Below are 19371 nucleotides of genomic sequence, written 5' to 3' on the forward strand. Positions count from 1 at the left end.
TAACAGTGTATTGTACACACAGAAAGGTTCTTCTTTTTCCTTTTTGGGAAATGAAGTTAATTTTGGATCACCTTTTTTCAGTAATACACAATATCAAGTAGTACTTCATATTCTGTGTATATATTTTTTTCAATTCTACTTAAAACTGCATCCCCCGTGGCCACTGAATCATAAAATGGGGCGGATTACTCTCTAGTTTCAAATGACCTCTGAAGATGTAAATATCTCCCATGACAGTGGGGCAAGCGTGGCCTTGCACACTTACACAAGGAGGTGTGTTATCCTGGCTGATCAGTCTTTGACAGGGATGTACAGACATGAGGTCATCAAACTCTCTGTACTGACAGATGATCAATCAACCCAAACACTAAGGTGAAGTGTCAACAAAATTTAAATAGTGATTAAATTATAGATAATGACAAAGTGCATACAAGGTAAACTAATTCAAATTCTTTTCATAATAGTTCTGTTATCTATCAAAAGATGTGGAAGAATGAGATCTTGAGAATTGAGAAATCCAGTATATTTCAAATTTATAGTACTATGGTAAATACATATTAAATTCATTGAAATGATTTTCCATTTGTAGTCAGAGATTTAAATCTTACATTTATCTCTGAAGATATACTTTAAAGATGAAAAATTCTACTTCAAAACTGGAACTATTTAATTAAGAACTTCATGATTAAAAAAAAATATTGCTATTCTTTAACAATCACTTATCAGGCCAAAGTCCCTTTCAGTCAATCGTAGGAAGAATTGTTTTCAGTTTAAGTATTGAATTGTCCCTCCAGCCTATGTTGCACACTCCAATTGTCTGAGCATGACTCTTTCAACACTCCACCTTCTCAGTCACAAAATCGCTTGTATGGGCTCTGAGGTTTTTCCATTTCTGTGAGACTGTGTACGAGAAACAGGGCGACACTGTCCCCATCCAGTGGATATAAGGGGTTACCAAATACTTTAACATTAAAAATAGTGCTGCTCAATTTGTTTGGCCCTCAATCACCAGATCTCAACCCAGTTAAACACCTGAAGGAGCGTTTGGAACGGCATGTTAAACAGCACCCTCCGCCATCAACAACACACCAAATGATGAAACACTTTTAGAAGATTTTGTTCATCCTTCCAGTAGAGTTCAGTAAGTAGCCAGTGCGAAGGAGCAGTGAAGCAACGAAGCAAAACTGTTGGTTCTTCCATCATCTGTACCTAACATCCAGCACTACTGTCTTGTCTACTGCCAGTTCATTGGTTCGTACAACTATTCAAAAAATTGTTTCATAAACACTAAAATAGGAGTTCTTGAAAACGTGCAGTGTATTTGCCATAATTATAATATAGTTAATCTGTTTAAGCTAATTTGACAGTGACTGAAACTTGTTATGGAAAAATGCATTTTAATTCTTCTAAAATCATCTTAAACTATTTTCACACAGGATTTAAATCTTGAAGAAATAAACCACAAAAAAAGAATTTCTTCAGATATTGGCATTTCTACAGTGAATAGCTGGTGACAGCAATGGGAGCCCAGACGGGCTGGAACGCTGGGTTTCAGTCCTCGGAGCAGTTGCCCAGACAGACTGAGAAGTCCAGTGGGCTTTCTACACCTTCTGGTGTCAGTCTATCAAGCAGCAGCAGCAGCAGCAGCAGCAGCAGCAGCTCTACCCCCGAGAGTTCCCGCTCCTCAGTACACCACCGCACACACATACACGGGGATGACACCAGATATATACACCCAGATCACATGTTGCAGAAAACAGACAAAAAAATCCACTTTCTAAATTAAACGTTAATACAGACCACAGATGTGTGCCTTATGCCTCATGAGATCTAATTGAGTGATCAAGTCTGGAGCAAAATAATAATTTACAACAAACAAAAACAAAACAAGGACATTCTTAATATAGTCTACTTGGTTTTGTTTCAGTGTACTTGTATTTAAAGAGCAGAAGCCCATGTCTCACTAAATCTAGTGGAAGTGATATAACAGAGGCAAAGCTCCTATAAAGCACAAAGAGCAGCAGTAAGGACAATCCATGACAACAAATTACTCTGGCATTATAGGAGCATTAGAGGAGCAGAAACAACCTCCCGTTCATAAATTTGCATTTGTTGTTTATCTGATTCATCAAATCTTTGAATGAACAACACCTCAGCTGGTTAAAGTCACCAAGTAAAGTTTGTCTTGCCAGAAGAGGTGAGACTGGGGAAGGCTGAATAAGCAGTTCTTGGTTGTTGTGTACTGTTCAGGGAAGGTGAGCAACGTAAGAATGATTTTTCTATTGGAGTAGTGCTCAGAAGGTGAGAGCATATGGAGTTATGAGATGATCACACATGAATCAGAATCTACATCATTTTCAAATCAGGAAGAGAACCGTAACAGAGAGGAGAGTGACGAGAGATGTAGATAAGACGGGAGAATTAAATACACAGAATGGATGCCTTCCGGCCCAGTTTCACAGTCCTGACATCTCTGCATCCATATCTGGAGCTTTTACTTTCAATTGATTTTTCTATACAGTTCTTGATTCTTTTCTGTATTGAACAGCTTTTGTACTTCCCTTTAGACTTTACAGTACAATACACTATAGTGCACAATAGGATTTTTGAGCCAGTCTTGGGGCTCAGAGTGGAGGCTGAGATAAGATCTCACAGCGCCGCTTCATGTTCGAATCATTATTAGGTCAAACATAGAGACTGAGACCTAAAACCTGGCTGATTATTATTATTTTGCCAGCCAGATGATCCAAATAACCAGAAGTTGTTCACTGGGCCTCAGTCCTGCCCCGGGTCCTTGGCAGGGCCTCCATCCAGGTAGATTTTGAGGGCTTTCTCCTTGCGAGGTGAGTAGCTGACACGGTGTCCAGTCTTGAGCAGACGGCTGCTCTCCTTTTTCATCAGTTCATTGCGCTCATCATCCGAAAGCTCCATAGGCTCTTCAGTACTGTCCCTGCATGGACAAAGATCATAGTAATGTTGATGAACAAATTTAACATTTCATTTTATAAGAGATGGTGATGCACTCCAGTGAGCCTACAAGTAATTTAATGCAATGACTAAATGTGAACTCATTAAGCTGTTCAATTGATATTGAATTGAATGACATATCTGCTTTAGTTTAATTTCAAATAACTTTCCCGGTCTGAGGCCTTTCTGTGTGGAGTTTGCATGTTCTCCCTGTGCCTGTGTGAGTTTCCTCCAGCTACTCCGGTTTCCTCCCACCGTCCAAAGACATCATGTTTGGGTTAACTGGTGACTTTAAACTGTCTGTAGGTCTGAGTGTGAGTTTGAGTGGTTTTTGGTCTCTGTCTGTCTCTGTGTGTTGGCCCTGTGACGGACTGGTGACCCGTTCAGGGTGACCCTGACCTCACCCAATGTGAGCTGGGATTGGCTCCAGCACCCCCATAACCCAGAAATGGATAAAGCGGTTGATGATGAATGAATGAATGAAAGCAACTGAAACACTACTTTCACAGTAAAACATATTGTGGCCAAAGCCACTTATCTTGTGTATTTAGCAAAATCTCTAAGAGAAACATGAATGTGGGGTGTGTTTGAGTTTTGCTTTACCTATAAAAGACAACAGCTCCATCATCACAGATGTACAGAGGCCACACATTAAGAGTTGACACCTTTGGGTTCCAGTCCAAATCCTGATGGATCTCCAACACAGAAATATCACAAGGAAACGTTCCTCTGCCCTGCACACAACAGACAGAAGGCTCACTATTCAAGTTACCCCTTGAATAGAGATGAAAAGATGAAAATTATATCCTGTTACAGATGATTGAATCCACATACCTTTGCAAACTCCAGGTTTTCAAGAGGAATACTACTCATTTCACTGAGCTGCAAAATGAATAAAGGTATTGTAATAAATAGCATCATTAAAATTATGTTATTATTTTTCAGTTTGTTTTTTTTTTCCCCCCAGTTTATGAACCCAAAACTAAGCAAAATTAGGTTAAATTAAATTAATGTAGAAAAGCTAAAGATGGTTAACATGCTTAAGTGTATGAACATAACCAAAACAATACCTTCTCTTTAAGTTCTTCTACGCTGCTGCTCTCCAAAATCACTTCCTGAAATGGCCCTAGTTTCATTGTAGCTGGGCTCCATCGCCGGGTCAGAATAGCCAGCTCCGACATGGACTTCATCTTTTCTGGTTCTGAGAGGCAGATAACAGCAGCATGGATCAGGTTCCACAGTAACTGTACTTTACACCACCTGAAACTTCAGTAGGCAATGGAAGAAGTCAAACACACTCTGGGTGCAATTTCCAGCATATTTATCTGCTGGCATTAACAGTTTTATTCTGAACTTACTTCTGTCAATGTGAGATTGCCTCAAGTTATGGAGGCAACTGATAATTTTTATACTACAAATGCAAGTTGTAGATAATTTGTTGATTGTGTTGTTTAACGATTAATTGATAAGGAGTATTTCTTTTTTTAAAGAGCCTGAATTTTCCTTCCTTTCTAAAACATAAAAAACTAACAATTGCTTACAATATAATCAATAAAAAAAGGCATGTAAATGGAGCAACACTCCGTTTTGATTACGTTATGTTTGTGGGCTGTTACATGTGGATTGCATTTGTGTATGATGGCCATGCAAAATGTTCAACTGAATGAGTTAATTGAATCCCTAACCCATCAACAACGCTATTCTATACATTTTCAACCCTTCAAATTTTTTTTATACGGCTGAATTAATCTATTTGAGGGATGTTATAGCAAGTACACTTAACAAGGGAGTATGTGGCACCACAGCTTTAATTTATAAGCTTTAAGGCGCAAAAAACATTGTAAATAACAGCTGAGTTAATTGTTAGTTAATTGAGAGAATCATCAACACAAATGTTACCATTAAGGACTTCCAGGAAGACTTCCCAATTGGAGGAGATGCTGATGTCTTCTTCATAGACATGGTAATCCAGAAACACTGTCCCTGGATTCTTCCAGGTCTTTTTCCTGAGACGAACCCTGACCACACACATCATTATATAATTTACAAGAATGGTGGTGCCAACTTAACTAAGGATTCTCTACGATGTTAGTAATCAGTAATAAATTATCTGGAACACATTTTTTCCTGAGGATGAATGTAATCTGATTTGTCACTTTTATTCATTATCTTACCTGTCAATGCTGATGTCAAGCTTGCACTGCTCTTTCAACTGAGGAAGCAGCTCCTCTTTGGACTGTCTGACAGTCATGCCCTTGGCAAACACTGTATCCACAAGGAACTTACAGGGCTGATAAACAGCAAAGACTGGATTAATAATTTTCTTCTGCATTCAGGTCATTAAAAAAAAAAAAAAAACTGCGACACTCACTGTGACAAAAAATTCACCCAGGTCTTACCTCTGGTTCATTCACTAGCAGTTGATACACTTTAACTCTGTATTCGCCCTTTTTCAGTGCTCTTCCTAGTCGAATGGTTATCTATGGAAATTTAAAGCACAGTTTAAATATTAGCTGACCTTTCGGGCAAACTGTCAATATCCAATAAAGAATTGTTGCATATTTATCCTGACCTTGTTATCATCAGAGAATGATGAGAGCGTTTCATTCAGCCGTACACTCTCAAACTCCTGGTTGTTGGCATACACCCGAAACACCTTGAACTGGGTTGAGGTTACGCCCACATAGGGCTCCACGTTCAGTTTAAATGCTGCTAATGTTATCCTCTTGTCCACATGAACTACTAAACCTGAAGGAGACCACAACAATCACCAATTTAATATTTTGCCAATTAAGGAAGAATATCTGGTTAATACACTGGTAACGATCCATCCTCTTATCTCTTATATTTAATTTTTAAATGTAGCAAGGAGTTCTAGAAGGAAAAAGTTGAAAATATATCTAAAAGTAAATTTAGTTTTTCAAATCCTTCAAAGTGCATCATAAAGAGAGGAATCCTACATTTCTGTGCGTCCCATGAAGTGTCCTCCTGGGAACAAGGTTCTGCTCTGAAGTAAAGATACTGGGCCTCTGTCTTGCTCTTCCCATTGTCATCGTACTCGCTGTCTGTTCCAGAGTCCTCTTCAGCAGTGTCCCAGGTCTCCTTTTTGCCCTCGTGGGCTTTGGAGCGGCGGCTACTTGTGATGCTGTGTGAGTCCAGACCATTGGCCAACTGTATAGGCCCACTGTCTGCATTACACAGTGTGTCACTACTGTGGCTAGAGCTGAGGATGTCACTATCCACTGAACTGGTGCTGCGGTCATTGTTCACCTCAGAGTCTGAGCGCTCCTCACAGGCAAAGTGGTTCTCCTGGTCAGAGGAGGCCCCACCGCTGCTCCCAGCTGAGGCCCTGATCCGGTTCTCTAACTCTCTGTTGTCTGCAGCCACGCATAGTGAAGAGTTTGAGTCAGCCTCTTGGGTTGGGGACTCAATATGTTCAAAGTCGCTGGCATCAGAGCTTTTCTGGCTGTCGCTGGTGCTGGAGCCCTGCTGTTGCTGCTGCAGAGACAGATTCTTTAATTTTTCTGTGCTCTCCTCGAGAATAGCTTCCACAGATTTCCTGTTGCCCTTTGTTCCATCAAAGATCACATCAGAGTCACCTCTGACTTTTTGAGTTCTGTTGGCCAAGGTACCAGGAGACTGCTCAGGCAGTAAGACCAAGAGACGAATCGTATTACCATGACGATCCAACAGTTTCCACAAAACGGAATCAGTGAAAGCAACCTGATGATCGCTTGACTCAGAGCTCTCTACGAACACCTGATTAAAATAAAATCCAAAGCAGATTCATGGCGTTAATAGTGATCTTTACTCAGTGCTGTGCCAAAATCTGCATAGCCCAATTGTGATTAATGGAATCAGAAGAATTAGAATTTAAACTAAATGTCAAGACCTTGTTACTCCTGAAGAACCCTTCAGCTTTCAGCGTCTTGTTTGGGACATAAAGCAGCCGGAGGTCATTGTAGCAGCGCTCCAGCACCACACGCATGGTTTCTGCAGATAACCCTGTAGCCTGAGAAGGAACACATACATAAGGTTTCAAAGATTTTGTTTCTCTCAAATACAACTTCATGTGTTCACATGTTAAATGGGGAAAAAAAATTAAGTTAAGGGGTGAGGAGAAAGAATAGATGCAATAAAGTTAAGGAGTACCTGTGCAATAAGCTGTTTGAATTCAGTGATCGTCTGGTTCAGGTACGCCCGAACACTGATTGGAGAGGCAATTGCCTCACTCTTCAGATCCACTACATGAACTTTCACCATCACCTCTGTAGGAACCCAAAACACCCACTCAGACACAGAGCAATTATTTCTTGATCTACATGTCTATATCCATCAGGGTTGATCTACTACTACTGACCTCCCGGTTTGTAAGGCTGGAACACTTGCTCCGGTCTGCGCGTCTCTAGTAGCAAGTCGAACATGTATGAAGACTTGACTCCTCCCAGCAGGAGCCCCATCAGTGTGTCCTCCTCACCTTCATAAGAGCGCTCCAGGTACTCGTGGAACTCATCGTACTTGACTAGGCGACAACAGTCCAGAGGGACAATGCCTTCTAGCTCCATCAACTGAGGTGCAGAATATACAAATTAGCGCAACAATACAGTCATGCAATTCATATATAACTAGAGTTAGCCTACAACTATGGATCTCTTTGCCTAATATTACTAATAATTAATATTACTAATATTACAATATAACAATCCTTTACATGCAATATGTATTTTTACAAATGTCACCATAACACCATATCTTTTGGCAGTGTTGGTTGCAAGCAGAAACCTTCTACTTTTTCCTTTGTAAAAATTTAAGGAAACAAAAACATTGAATAATTAATATTTTGCCGCTAAATCACAGTGACCACATTAGCTATGTTTTTAAAAAACAAAACAAAACAGCCAGCTAATAAACCTTGTAAGCCATCTCTGTTGCCTCTCTGAGAGATTTGTCTTTGTGCACTTCCAGTTTGCTCTCCATCATCATCCTTACAGGATGCATGCAGAAAAGCTTGATCTGAAAGTTAAGAGTGCAAGATCATGAAGAGTTTGGGTTGCGGGGGAAAAAAAAAAAAATGCAATGCATTGCAACCAAGATCAACCACGTACCTTGCAGGTATTCCGCTCAATCTCTCTCTGTCGTTTTTCCTGCTCTTCAGACTCTTTCTCCTTTTGAACCAAACTCTTTATGTGCTCTGGGAAGTCATCCACAGCTAAATATTCTGCAGAGAACAAAGGGCACACATAAAAATATAATTACTGGACCTAAGCTCAATACATCATCGTGATCTAAGTTAGATTTAAATTAATCAATTTCTTACTTGCATTCCTTGAGGGATCTTTCAATCTATAAATCAGCATATATGCATTTGTAGAGCTGTTGGGAGAGGAAATGAGGCATGTTGAATGTAGTGGAATATATATAAAGAAATATACAAAGATATAGTTTATTCCATCCCAAGAGTAGCTGCATAATCTTTTAACCCTAAAATGTAAGAACAACAAACACAGAATAAACAAGAATCCTCTTGTTTCCCCCTTGGTACATAAATGGAAATCCCAGGCTCTAGTTCATTACTGTTTCCCAATGCACTGTTAGCATGAGCTATGCGTCAACACACTGAGACATGAAAACATACATGAGAGACAACTGACCTTGCAAAGGCACTGGAATAATAGCCTCTGCTCCCTGAGGACCCCCCATATGTTTTCCTGATATCATCTTGGGTAATCTGTCCAACAGAAATGCACAGAAACATACTGACAATGATGCACCAAATCTTACAATGCTAGTTAGGCAAATGGGAACACAACAAGGCTCTTTGCTTAGATCAGTAAGAGAATTCATTCTGCTCTACATTTGAGTGTTGTAAGGGGACAAAACTAGTAAATCAAAAGCTGAGACTGACCTTGCTCACATGCTGATCATTGAAACTGTACCACTGGCCATCACTGAAAGATTTGATGCAAGCGTAGTAGTGGCCACCCGCAGCGCTCCCAGAATGCACCATGACAGAGAACAGCTCAAAGGTCAACAAACTCTGAGAATAACATGGGAAAATCCTACTGTTCAGATAAAAACAGCCCACAGGTGTTGTTTCACTGTAGTACAACTGATGCGGACAACAGAACGCTATAATACTGAAGCCTTGTGAAATTCGAGAGAGTAACTGTAAATGTGGATTCACACTGAGAAAACACAGTTTGGCATTTAGTTTTATGCAACAATTTCACCATGACCCAAAAAATAGTGGCTACATCATCATCTGTTCACATTAAAAGCCAGAAATCTCTTCTAACAAGCATGACTTTCCAGCTGTCTCTGCCAGCAAGGAAATTTAAAGGTTGGAATTAAGATAACATAATGAAAAGAGCAGTATAGACAACATCGTGCCTCATAACTCATCACATGCAATTTGACATCAGCTGCTGGAATACTTGTTTTTTTATTTTATCTCCTGTTTGTAACTTGTGGTGATGCCTTTTTCACATGCATATAACAAACCAATGTGTGTGAAAAACAATCAAATATATCTGTATGGAGAGTGGTCAAAATAATCACCTTTGGCTTCAAGACCCTCTCTGTGCTGCCGGTGCTGTCCAAGCAGATGCCCTCATCCACACAATCATCAGTGGAAAAATCATTGCTCATCTGATCGCTGTGGCAACTGCCTTCATTCTCTGCTCCACTGTCAGTGCAGCTCTCTGTCTGAGGAGACTTCTAGAGGAGGCCAAAACGACAATCAATGAGGATTTGAAATTAGGGGTAGACTGTGGCAACTGTAATTTATATGAAACATGCATTGTAAGAAGCGTCTGGCAAAAAATATGTCACATGATACAGCTGCACTTATTTTTTTATATGCATAATTTGGTTAGTAAAATACTACCATTACATGCTATCTTTATGGCCTAAAAGGTCACTAAAAGATTACAAAAAAAAAAAAAAATACACTAAGTGAATTCAAGCGAAGATAATGACAAAAACACGCAAGTGGAGTGTGTAGCACATTTCTTTTGTTTTACCAAATTTAACTTCAAGTAATTGGTATTGGTAACTGGTATTAAAAAAAAGAGAAAAACATTTGTGTTAAGGCACAAAATGTTCAATACTTAACATTTAATCTGTTAAAGTCTCAAAGGGTGGAATTGGCAGGAAATGCCATCACTGCTCTTACCTCGTCTTCCACATCAATGAATGGACTCATGTCAAGCTCTTCAGGGAAAGTCATGCGGTCATTCAGTTTGATGCGATGCATAGTGGTGTAGTCAAAATCAAAGCGTTTCAGCTGTAGTGTCAGCAGGTAGGGAAAGTGCAGAAATCTCAGACCCTATACAAAGAAGGATTTATTAGAGGTTCTGATAGCACAACAACTGAACACTTTCTCTGAGTCCCGTGTCACATTTAGTCTGCTCACCTTCCTGGCATCACACTTCTTTTTGCAGCGTTCACAGAAGTACTGGTTGGGCCCATCCAGAGTTTCTGGTTGGATGAATGCCTGCAAAGCCTCTTCCTGTAGCAGTAAAATTTGAGTTTTAGTTACATTTAAAAGTGTGGTCTGAATACTAAATGGTCATAAATGGCCCTAAAATTAGATTCAAGTACTGAATTCAGGGGAGTTTTGAAGAGCCTCTGAATCCTAAATAATGAGCACCAATGTGTAAAATCCTTAAAGGAATGAAATGTGGAGAGAAACACACCACACTGCCATAGGCCTGGCTGGCGCCAAAGGGTCTGATTACAAGGGGGATGTCCAGGTAAGTATCAATCCTCCAGCTCTCGTAACCACACTCCAGACAGTGGACATAATCCTTCAGCTTCCCCTGGTACAGCTGGTTGATCAGGTCAGCCTAAGGGTAGGGAGGCATGAGAGTCAGGCTTCCTCAGATATGTTTCACTACTAACAATACAAGTGTTGTTTAAACTACAAGATTTTTGTTCTTGTAAAGGAGGTAAACTAGTGGAATTATTGCTGTGTGACAGAAAAGTTAGATGGAGTAAACTAAGATAAATTAAATTGTTTAGAATTTGTGGGGTAAACAATAGAAATTTGTACTAAATGAAGACCTTACCATATTGTTATTATAATTCAAAGCGATTATCTCTCATACAGTAGCCATTTTTAGGACAGCTCATATTCCACCAGTACCAGCTCTATGAAATTCAACTTCCATCCATGTCAACTAGATTATGTCAGGTTTATTAACTGTAGGATAGTGGCATACATGTTTCTTTATCGTGTCATGTCTGAACCCACCTTTGCAATGAAGTTATTCCAAGACATTTCCATTCATTTCTTTTTTATACGTAGTTAGTTACTTACTTCCGGCTATACCCGGCTTCAGAGTTGCAGAGGAAATTATGGTTTTGAATGAAGCCAAATGTTTTATATAATTTAATCTCAAAAATCAGTTTGGGATTGCCCAAATGTTTGCTTACAGATGCTGTACTCCATTTGCAGGTGTATACCAGCCTGAGGCTAACCAACAAATGTTTTCACAGGCTTCATGTAGACAAATCATACACTCATAAATTGTAGACTAAGGCCTGTTATCTGAAACTTAATAAAGTTTCATTACCAATTCATCTTAATTTAAAGACACTAACTCTCATGACCGCAGATCAAAAGAAAAAACAAACAATTGTTGTAGTTTATTTATGTCATTTTAAATCACATGCATTGATTTTTGTTAAAACCAAGACCTCATGTGTTCAGACCACATGGCTCTGCATACGCACACGGGACTGAGTGTTTGCAGTTTATCACCGCCTCCTGAGATAAACAGCAGCTAACCCTGAGGCTTACTGGCCCACTTCACTTTCCCCAAAGTAGGTCTCATGTTTCCATTGTGGGGGAAGCTCTCGGACTGGCTGAAGATTTTTGGGGGGGGTTTTTTGCTTAGAAAAACATTTTGCTTTTTCCTACCTGCTCTGTTTGTTTCCACTTTTGCTCCAGGGCATCAAACATGACTCTACACAGCTCCTGGATGTCATGCTGTTGCCAGGCTAAAAACAAGCACAGGAAAAGTGTAATTTAGTACAGATGCAGAGGCACATGGTCTGTCCCTTCAAAACATGCAGGCTAACTGTTAGAGTCAAAGCACACAAAATAAAAATGCTAACCTTCACTACTGTCCCAGCCAAAGCTTCGTGTTACATCAGTGGTCTCAATCGCTCGTTTCTTACTAGTTTGGAGTAGAACAAACAGCCTTTGCAGCTGGTAAGGGATACTAGTGACTGGATCCTCCTCAGACTCCTCAAATTCCCAGCTGAAATTTCACCAAAATTATTGTGAATTTTCAAAAGGTAAAAAAAAAAAATAAAAGGAAAACTCTAAAGATTTTTAAGAGCAGAGTTCCTTACTTGTAGAGTGCATTTCTGAACTCTGGAGTCATGAACAGAGTTTGTAGAAGACTGTTCAAATAACAGGTCATAGCTTGGTTAACTAAGCCCACATAACCTACAGTCAAGGGGGGACAAAAAGCAGAAAGAGGTCAGCTCTTCAAGAAGGGATATCATATATTAAACATTTGACCAAAACACACCTGTATCAGATTTGCTGAGAATGGATGAGTAGGTGTAAGATGGACTACTGTAGTCACCACTGCAGCCTGCAGTGCTTTCTCTAGGAAGGGGCCCAATAAACCGCTCCTGGGAACTGTCATCTACTCCACTGCTATCAGCTGTTCCTGACTCATCCTGTACACACACACACACACACGCCAGGAGAATTCTTTCAATAAAATGTCTTTTGTTTCCAAAACTGTTCTTCTTTCAATATAGTTAACATACAAAAATAAAATCGCAATTTCTTTATTATGAAAAAAATTGAGAAATGTTTCTATAAATTCTTTGCAACTCACTGATGCAATCTGTGGTTGCTCTCCATCCTTGTCTGTAAGATGGAGGAAATTTTTCTTACCACCAGGCTCAAACCCAGATTCTGAGAGGGACATCTCACTGTTATGGTCCAGTGATGCCTTCAGGGAAGCAGAGTGAAAACAAAATCACACAGAGAGCTTTTATACAGAAGTAAACAATCCCTGGAAAATGGTGAATATTAAATCTTCAAAACAGGTAATTGAGAAACAGCAAACCATATGAACTCACAAGAATACTTATACTTCTACTGTATTCATTCTCAGAAAATACCCTGAAATGGCACATATAAGTAAAGTAGTTTGAAACCAGCGTATGAACAATGCTACGTGGTTCTCCTTCTCCTGGACATGCTGAGGACAAGTCAGCAAAGTGCTGCAGTGGAAACATGCACAAGCTTAATCCATTGACCTACTCAGTGAGATAACAACAGATACAGCACCTGGGCTTTGGCCTGGGTCAGCAGCAGGATTAGCCTGGGCTCATTTAAGAAAAGGGAATAGTGTGTACATAAACAAACTACAGAGAACCAACTCAGTCAACACAGAGAGTGCACTGAGAATACATTCATTGTATAGTTTTCTCTTGCTATGCTGTTCTTACCAACTTTGTTTTCTTTGAACTTTTACACTATCAGCTACTTTGATGTGGAGTATTGCAGCCAGTGGACAGTAACTGCTGCAAGCAGGCAATAAACGATACAAAGAACGTCATTATAGTTCACCTAAAATAGCTTTTAAATTGTTTCACATCAGTCCAAAAGGCTCTTGTTCATGTAATAAAATGGCAGGGAAACACGGTTAAACTGAGAACTATTTTCACATGTTGACACAAAGAACCTGACTGAATGAATGTCCTAACCATGTCTGGCATATTTCCCCAGGCAAGGTCAAAGGTTCCATTCACATATCCTGCTTTGTGGGATACATCTTCATAAAGTCTTGAGAGGGTTGTGGAAGCAGGCAGGTTTAGAGTCAGCCTCTCATTGACTGTTTTTGCACTGGTTGTGTCTTGGATTATGCACAGCACTCTGGGCTCTTCAGCTGCATTCTGTATCTGAAATCCAGGAGAAGCAGAAAAAATAAATTATTTTTCTTTTTTTGCATTATTACTCTCTATTTTGTGATTTGTAATTCAATATATATTGGTGAAAATGTAATTGTAATGTAATAGTTCTTATTTTTAGAATTTTAATTAAAATTTATCAACCTTAAATATGTGTGTGGTTGTGTTTACATGTGTATCTTGGAATTGTCTTGATAAATGACCAGACACTAACAATTTGCTGTGAATTTGATCCAAAACAATAGAAATTCCTACTACTGAAATTCATGTGGTGGTTACATGCAGTAAAAGCAGCGTACATCTTCTTTTGTGTCATTGTGGTTCAACAAGATTTACTGGAACAGGGATTCGCTGGAAACAGTGGGAGAGAAAATTGGCCACATCACACAACTGTTATGTTTGTCACTAAAACATCAGCAGGAACTCTGTATACACAAGTGGACAAGCCCGCTTGCTGGGCAGTAGCTCTTTGGTTACATGTACAGAAAATGGAAAGCATCAACAGGCTCTCAAAATTGTTACAAATGTACTACAATATTTCTTAAGTTCTCAACACGCCATGCAATTGCTCTCTAACATTTAATCTTCTTTACAGCACACAAATAGAAATAAAACTTGTTCACCTAGTAGAACAAGCAATTCAACAGGCAGCGAGTCACTTTGTTGCCTGAACACTAGTAGTATATTTTCCAATTTATCTTGCATTTGAACTTATCCAATAAGCATTCAAGCTCAAGTGGTTCACAGACCTACAGTAATCATCCATAGGCCACAGAGGCCACAGCCAGCCTCTTCAAAACAGTGTGCCATTTCTTTTTTTGAGGAAGCTACTTGGTTTTAATCTGGATAAGACACGTGAAAATATTTTACTCTGCTTCTGTTGAATCTGTTCTTTCTTTTCATAGAATGTTTGTTGGTTATCATCTTAAACATCTTAAACTTAGAACAAAAGAAAACAAAACAAAAATACTCAGGCTGCATGTAAGATCTTTTGTGTCAGCCTTAAGAATTCTGGACATGTACATGGGAAAATACCAATTTTCTACATTGTTTTCTTACCCTCATACCTGCCTACCTAAAGCATTAAGTATTAAAAACTGGTAAAAACAAAAAGTCACTATGATTACTTTGTGCCATAAATATTGAATGAAATCTAGACTGGCTTCCAGGAATTATTGTTTTGCACACAACTTCCAGTCTATCATTAACAGCTAAAAATGTTAACTATGGTCCTAATGTTGCTTATTTTGGATAAAAGTGGTACTGAAAGCTGCCCCTTAATTCAAGAATAAATTTTGATCATTGACTGTATGTAATGGTCATCATATTGCTGCTTCATACAAATATTTAACACCATGCTTTATTGGGAGTGCTCTCTCCCACACCATGCATACCGCTACCTAAGAAATCCTCTTCATCGCATCAAAAAAAAAAAACAAAAAAAACTTTGTCTGCAGCTCCAAAACACATCCTAATAATATGTGAAGATAATTTTAGTTATATTAAATATTAAACACACACACACATCAAGTCAAATAAATTGCAAAAAAAGCCAAATCCTACTGCTACATTAGGACTGGGGTGCACTTGAAGGCCAACAACTGGGTGCTGTTTGACTTGCAAATCATTCTCCTGATTGATAACTGGGTAATTGCTACAGAAATGCAAACAAGTTACTCCCATATTTGCAACCATTTTATGTGATTTGTGATCTTGGCAAAATGTGACTGACAGGTCCTATAAAGAAGCTGCAGCTGACACCACACAAGTGTATTATGAGATTAAAGGTTATTTTTACCATGGATATAATCACAAGGCGGTGACATGAAGCCACAAGTTGTGTAAAGCAAAGACAGTATTTCTCTATTGGTGCAAATTATTGCAATGATAATAATAATAATAATAATAATAATAATAATAATAATAATAATAATGCATTTGTACATTAAAACTATTCCTATGCATTTGTATTCCACCTCTAACATTTGGTAAGTAATCAGCCATAAATTTATCTTGACTTTTATTTCCAAAAACTGTAGCAAGAGTGGCTAGTAAATATATGGGTGTCTACTTTCATTCATTCATTCATTTTCAACCGCTTTATTCGTTTCTAGGTTGCGGGGGTTGTTGGAGCCATTCCCAGCTCACATTGGGCGTGGGCAGGGTACACCTAGACAGGTTGCCAGTCAACCACTTACACTCAGACCTACGGACAGTTTAGAGTCACCATTTAACCCAAATATGCATGTCTTTGGACGGCAGGAGGAAACCCATGCAGGCCAGAAACAGAACCCGTGACCTTCATATTGTGGGGCCACAGCACTAACCACTATGATACCTATGACTATGTCATAAACATATAATTGTCAAAATATGAACAGCAAAATCTCTTATTTTTTTACTATCATGTCTCAATTAAATTAACTGGATGCTTAATTTTGGGTTAGGAATTTTTCAGGAACCACTTGCCGCAACTACAAAAGTAAAACTGAAATTAAATAGAAGAATTTATGTATAACTGTCAACTTCAGCTTTCACTTGTGGAAAGATGTTGTGATAAAGCCAAATGTAGCAGAGAAAGAAACAAACTGAAGCAAGATATATATATATATATATATGCGTGTGTGTGCCTTTAAATAGCAGTGGTCAATTCATGAAGATCACAGATCAACATTTAATGTAAAACAATACCAAGCTATGTGATACTATGATTATCATCAATTTTCTCTGCACATGTTTGTAGCTCTGCGTTAATATGCATCCAAACCATTGTGGTTTGAAATCAGACAGAATTTTAAACCAACTCAGAGCAGGAAAGTCAGATAACCACCACTCTCAACCTTTTCTTTATGAGTGCAATGTGGTGTTTGAAGCCCTTTACGGTCTGCTGTTAAAGCAATATGTAAATAATATGAACTTTCCTGCTCATAATTAAATTCCACAAGTTTCAAATAATAAGTAGTGTCACTAAAAATACACAATCACTACATGCACATTACTACAGCGCTTTGTCATCAAATCCCCGTTCCCACCACTCCTTAATATCGTCGAATGACGTCCCATGTTTGACGTGCCTTTGTAGCTGACGTAAGCGCAGACAGCAGAAGTGAAACGAAACAGCCACAATCTAACATAGGTACTCGCGATAGCCAGCATTATGGCTAAAGGCAGAAATAATAAATAAAGACAGAACCGGAATGTGACTAACAAGTTAATAAGAATCCTGTGACCCATTTATGATAAAACTGCAATTACCTTGCAGACAAATTGGAATCTAATCGTCATTACTTGTGTTGACAGCGACCGAGGCCAACTCCTTTCTACTTGTGCGATAAATACGACGGCACAAGACCATCGTGGAATAAAATTTTACAGTTTTTCATACTAAACGTTAACGTTAGCAAACTACCAAGTCAAACATAGCAGAACAAACAAGCGGAAGCTAGCTAACCTCTCATCGTAGATACACGGATTGTCATAAATCCGAAAATTGGAAAGGCAAACTAAATCTAACATGAGAGGCGACCTCATCATTCACATCGACATTAATGTTGTGTATACACGCCAGCACCTGTGAGAACAGCGATAGTTAGCATTAGCTCGCGTGTTTCACAAGCTAACGTTAACGTTTACAGTAAAGCTACAAGTTCCATTCAAAACAACCTGAACTCGGAGAGTACAGGGAACAAAAGCAGGCAAATTTGTACAACTAGTGAGAAGAGTGAATGTCGCTGCAATACAGTCAGGTCCTCCGATGCGGCTGTTTACATAAAGCTTACCAACTTCAAAATATCCAAATTAGCTACAATTGTTGCCGTTTGCCAGACTTAAAAAGCATCCGACATTAGCAACCCAAATCCTGCCAGCTAATGTTACTTGCAAGTTAGCTCACCAATGTTGACAACTGTCGTCTTTGTTTGGTGCGGGATAACATGATGTCGGATACGTCATTTGAAACGGTATTGAGTTATGTAATAGCGGAAAACCACATTAATAGGTTAAATGACTTCATGATAATTATTATAACGCTTTAGCTGCCAACACAAACTCACTTTGTCTGAGATGCAGTCGCTAATCGAAGCTAAAGCTAGTTAGCCTTGTCATGATAGGCCGTTCAAGTCAAGTATAGCTAACTGTTAGCTGCTCGGAGTTCGGCTACAGGCTACAGACTATAATCACAAACTCGTAAAGTGGTGCAAAAGTTTTGCTGTTATTATTTTGAGTAATGTGTTGAGGTGACGGCTGACGGCCGAAGGCTGCTTCTCCGACCTGGGCTGGGTCCGTAACAACCTCACCTCTTTGGGTACGAACTGGTTCTCCTCGCTAGGCACCATTTCCATTTGTGCGACAACTGAGACAAGCGTCTATCCGGACAGGGATGTCAGCGAAAAAACTTTGCGACGGTACACGCAAACATGGTTTGTGTCCTGTTTGTAGCAAGTTTGGATGCTTGGATGACAAAACGAAACTTGTCAGAACTTGTAGGCTTGAAAAAGTGATCTCGTCAACACAGCCCAAGCACAAAGTGTCCTGCTGTAACGGGAGAAAAATGGCCGGTGTTCAGCAGCGCGAGAGTTCACGCACGGAGCTGTGGCGTCACATTCCATTCGGACAGGCGTGCGTGATGTGTGCGGGCAGAATGACGTCGGTAAGTGTCTGTGCGTTTTGGGGTGTGTTTCCCAAAGGTCGGAGATATTGGAAAAACACACACACAAAAAAAAACACAACAACACACGGCATTAATTGTTTAGCTCTTCTGTGACAGCGTCGCTGGTTAGCTGTGGCTCAGGCTGGTGATGTTTTCACTTTTAAAAATGTTCTGCTTTTAGTTTGATCACAAAAATGATGCATTATTCAAAGAAGTTTTCAACGTGGCTGTGATAAATAGTAACACATTTTCATATGCAGTGGACCTTTTTTCTATCCAAATGAGGATGGTAGGTTGAACCCATTTGTTATCTGCGTTTTCTGGTCACAACAATCCTGGTATACAGAGGAGCAGGTGTAGAGATGAAGAAAATTCATTATTGGCTGATTCAACCTTTAAATACTAACTTCTCACAATCAGCCCAGGACTACATAGCTAACAGCAAACTCTGGTGGGCAATTCATTGGTGATTTCAAAAAATCGTACTTCTGTGATATGCAAACAGTATCAACTTACATTGTAAGGACAGGCAGGTGGGTCACCTATTCTAGAGACCCCAGAGCAAAAAGTGAGTTTTTCAACCTTTATAATATTGAGTCTGTGTGTAATCGAATTACCAAAGACCAGTCTTGCCATCCGGTCAATACTGTACACAATGCACAGAGAGAGGGAGGAAATATAAACTGCTCAAGTTTCTCTGGATGATCTGGGTGTCCTCCCATATCCCACAAACAAGTCAGTTGGTCTGACTTTAAACTCCAAATTGCATATAGTTTTGAAGTTACTGTTAAGGCAGCAGTCTTTATATAAATGTG

The 19371-nt window shown here is 39.3% G+C and overlaps 1 protein-coding gene across 3 annotated transcripts; it reads right to left on the reverse strand.

Annotated features, from left to right (window-relative positions):
* Window positions 1-2775: 2775 nt before the first annotated feature.
* usp47 (ubiquitin specific peptidase 47) lies at window positions 2776-18500 on the reverse strand. Of its 3 annotated transcripts, none has more exons than XM_029497717.1 (28): window positions 18204-18499; window positions 13705-13899; window positions 12828-12944; window positions 12510-12663; window positions 12328-12424; window positions 12088-12233; window positions 11891-11970; window positions 10665-10814; window positions 10382-10477; window positions 10142-10294; window positions 9526-9684; window positions 8873-9004; window positions 8619-8695; window positions 8285-8340; window positions 8073-8185; window positions 7879-7980; window positions 7328-7535; window positions 7120-7235; window positions 6860-6979; window positions 5928-6726; window positions 5540-5715; window positions 5367-5447; window positions 5142-5257; window positions 4867-4985; window positions 4038-4168; window positions 3802-3849; window positions 3571-3701; window positions 2776-2950 (listed from the first exon to the last, which is right to left on the reverse strand). In XM_029497717.1, the coding sequence occupies exons 1-28, from the start codon at window positions 18246-18248 to the stop codon at window positions 2776-2778; spliced, it is 4092 nt and encodes a 1363-aa protein (XP_029353577.1). In that variant the 5' UTR covers window positions 18249-18499. The 3 variants fall into 3 exon arrangements, with proteins under 3 accessions (XP_029353577.1, XP_029353579.1, XP_029353580.1); XM_029497719.1 differs by having other exon boundaries at window positions 12510-12647; window positions 12824-12944; XM_029497720.1 differs by lacking the exon at window positions 13705-13899 and having other exon boundaries at window positions 12510-12647; window positions 12824-12944; window positions 18204-18500.
* Between the last annotated feature and the right edge of the window lie 871 nt (window positions 18501-19371).

The sequence above is a fragment of the Echeneis naucrates genome, chromosome 3 (assembly GCF_900963305.1).
Source record: "Echeneis naucrates chromosome 3, fEcheNa1.1, whole genome shotgun sequence".
NCBI classification, from domain to species: domain Eukaryota; kingdom Metazoa; phylum Chordata; class Actinopteri; order Carangiformes; family Echeneidae; genus Echeneis; species Echeneis naucrates.

What these genes read in the sequence shown, in the direction of transcription:
- usp47 (XM_029497717.1), bottom strand. Translation starts at nt 18,248, where the DNA reads ATGGAAATGGTGCCTAGCGAGGAGAACCAGTTCGTACCCAAAGAG. An exon ending in GGGGAAATATGCCAGACATG is followed by an intron (nt 12,945 to 13,704) that starts GTTAGGACATTC and finishes GCTTCCCTGAAG; the next exon opens with GCATCACTGGACCATAACAG. An exon ending in CATTCTCTGATGATAACAAG is followed by an intron (nt 5,448 to 5,539) that starts GTCAGGATAAAT and finishes AAATTTCCATAG; the next exon opens with ATAACCATTCGACTAGGAAG.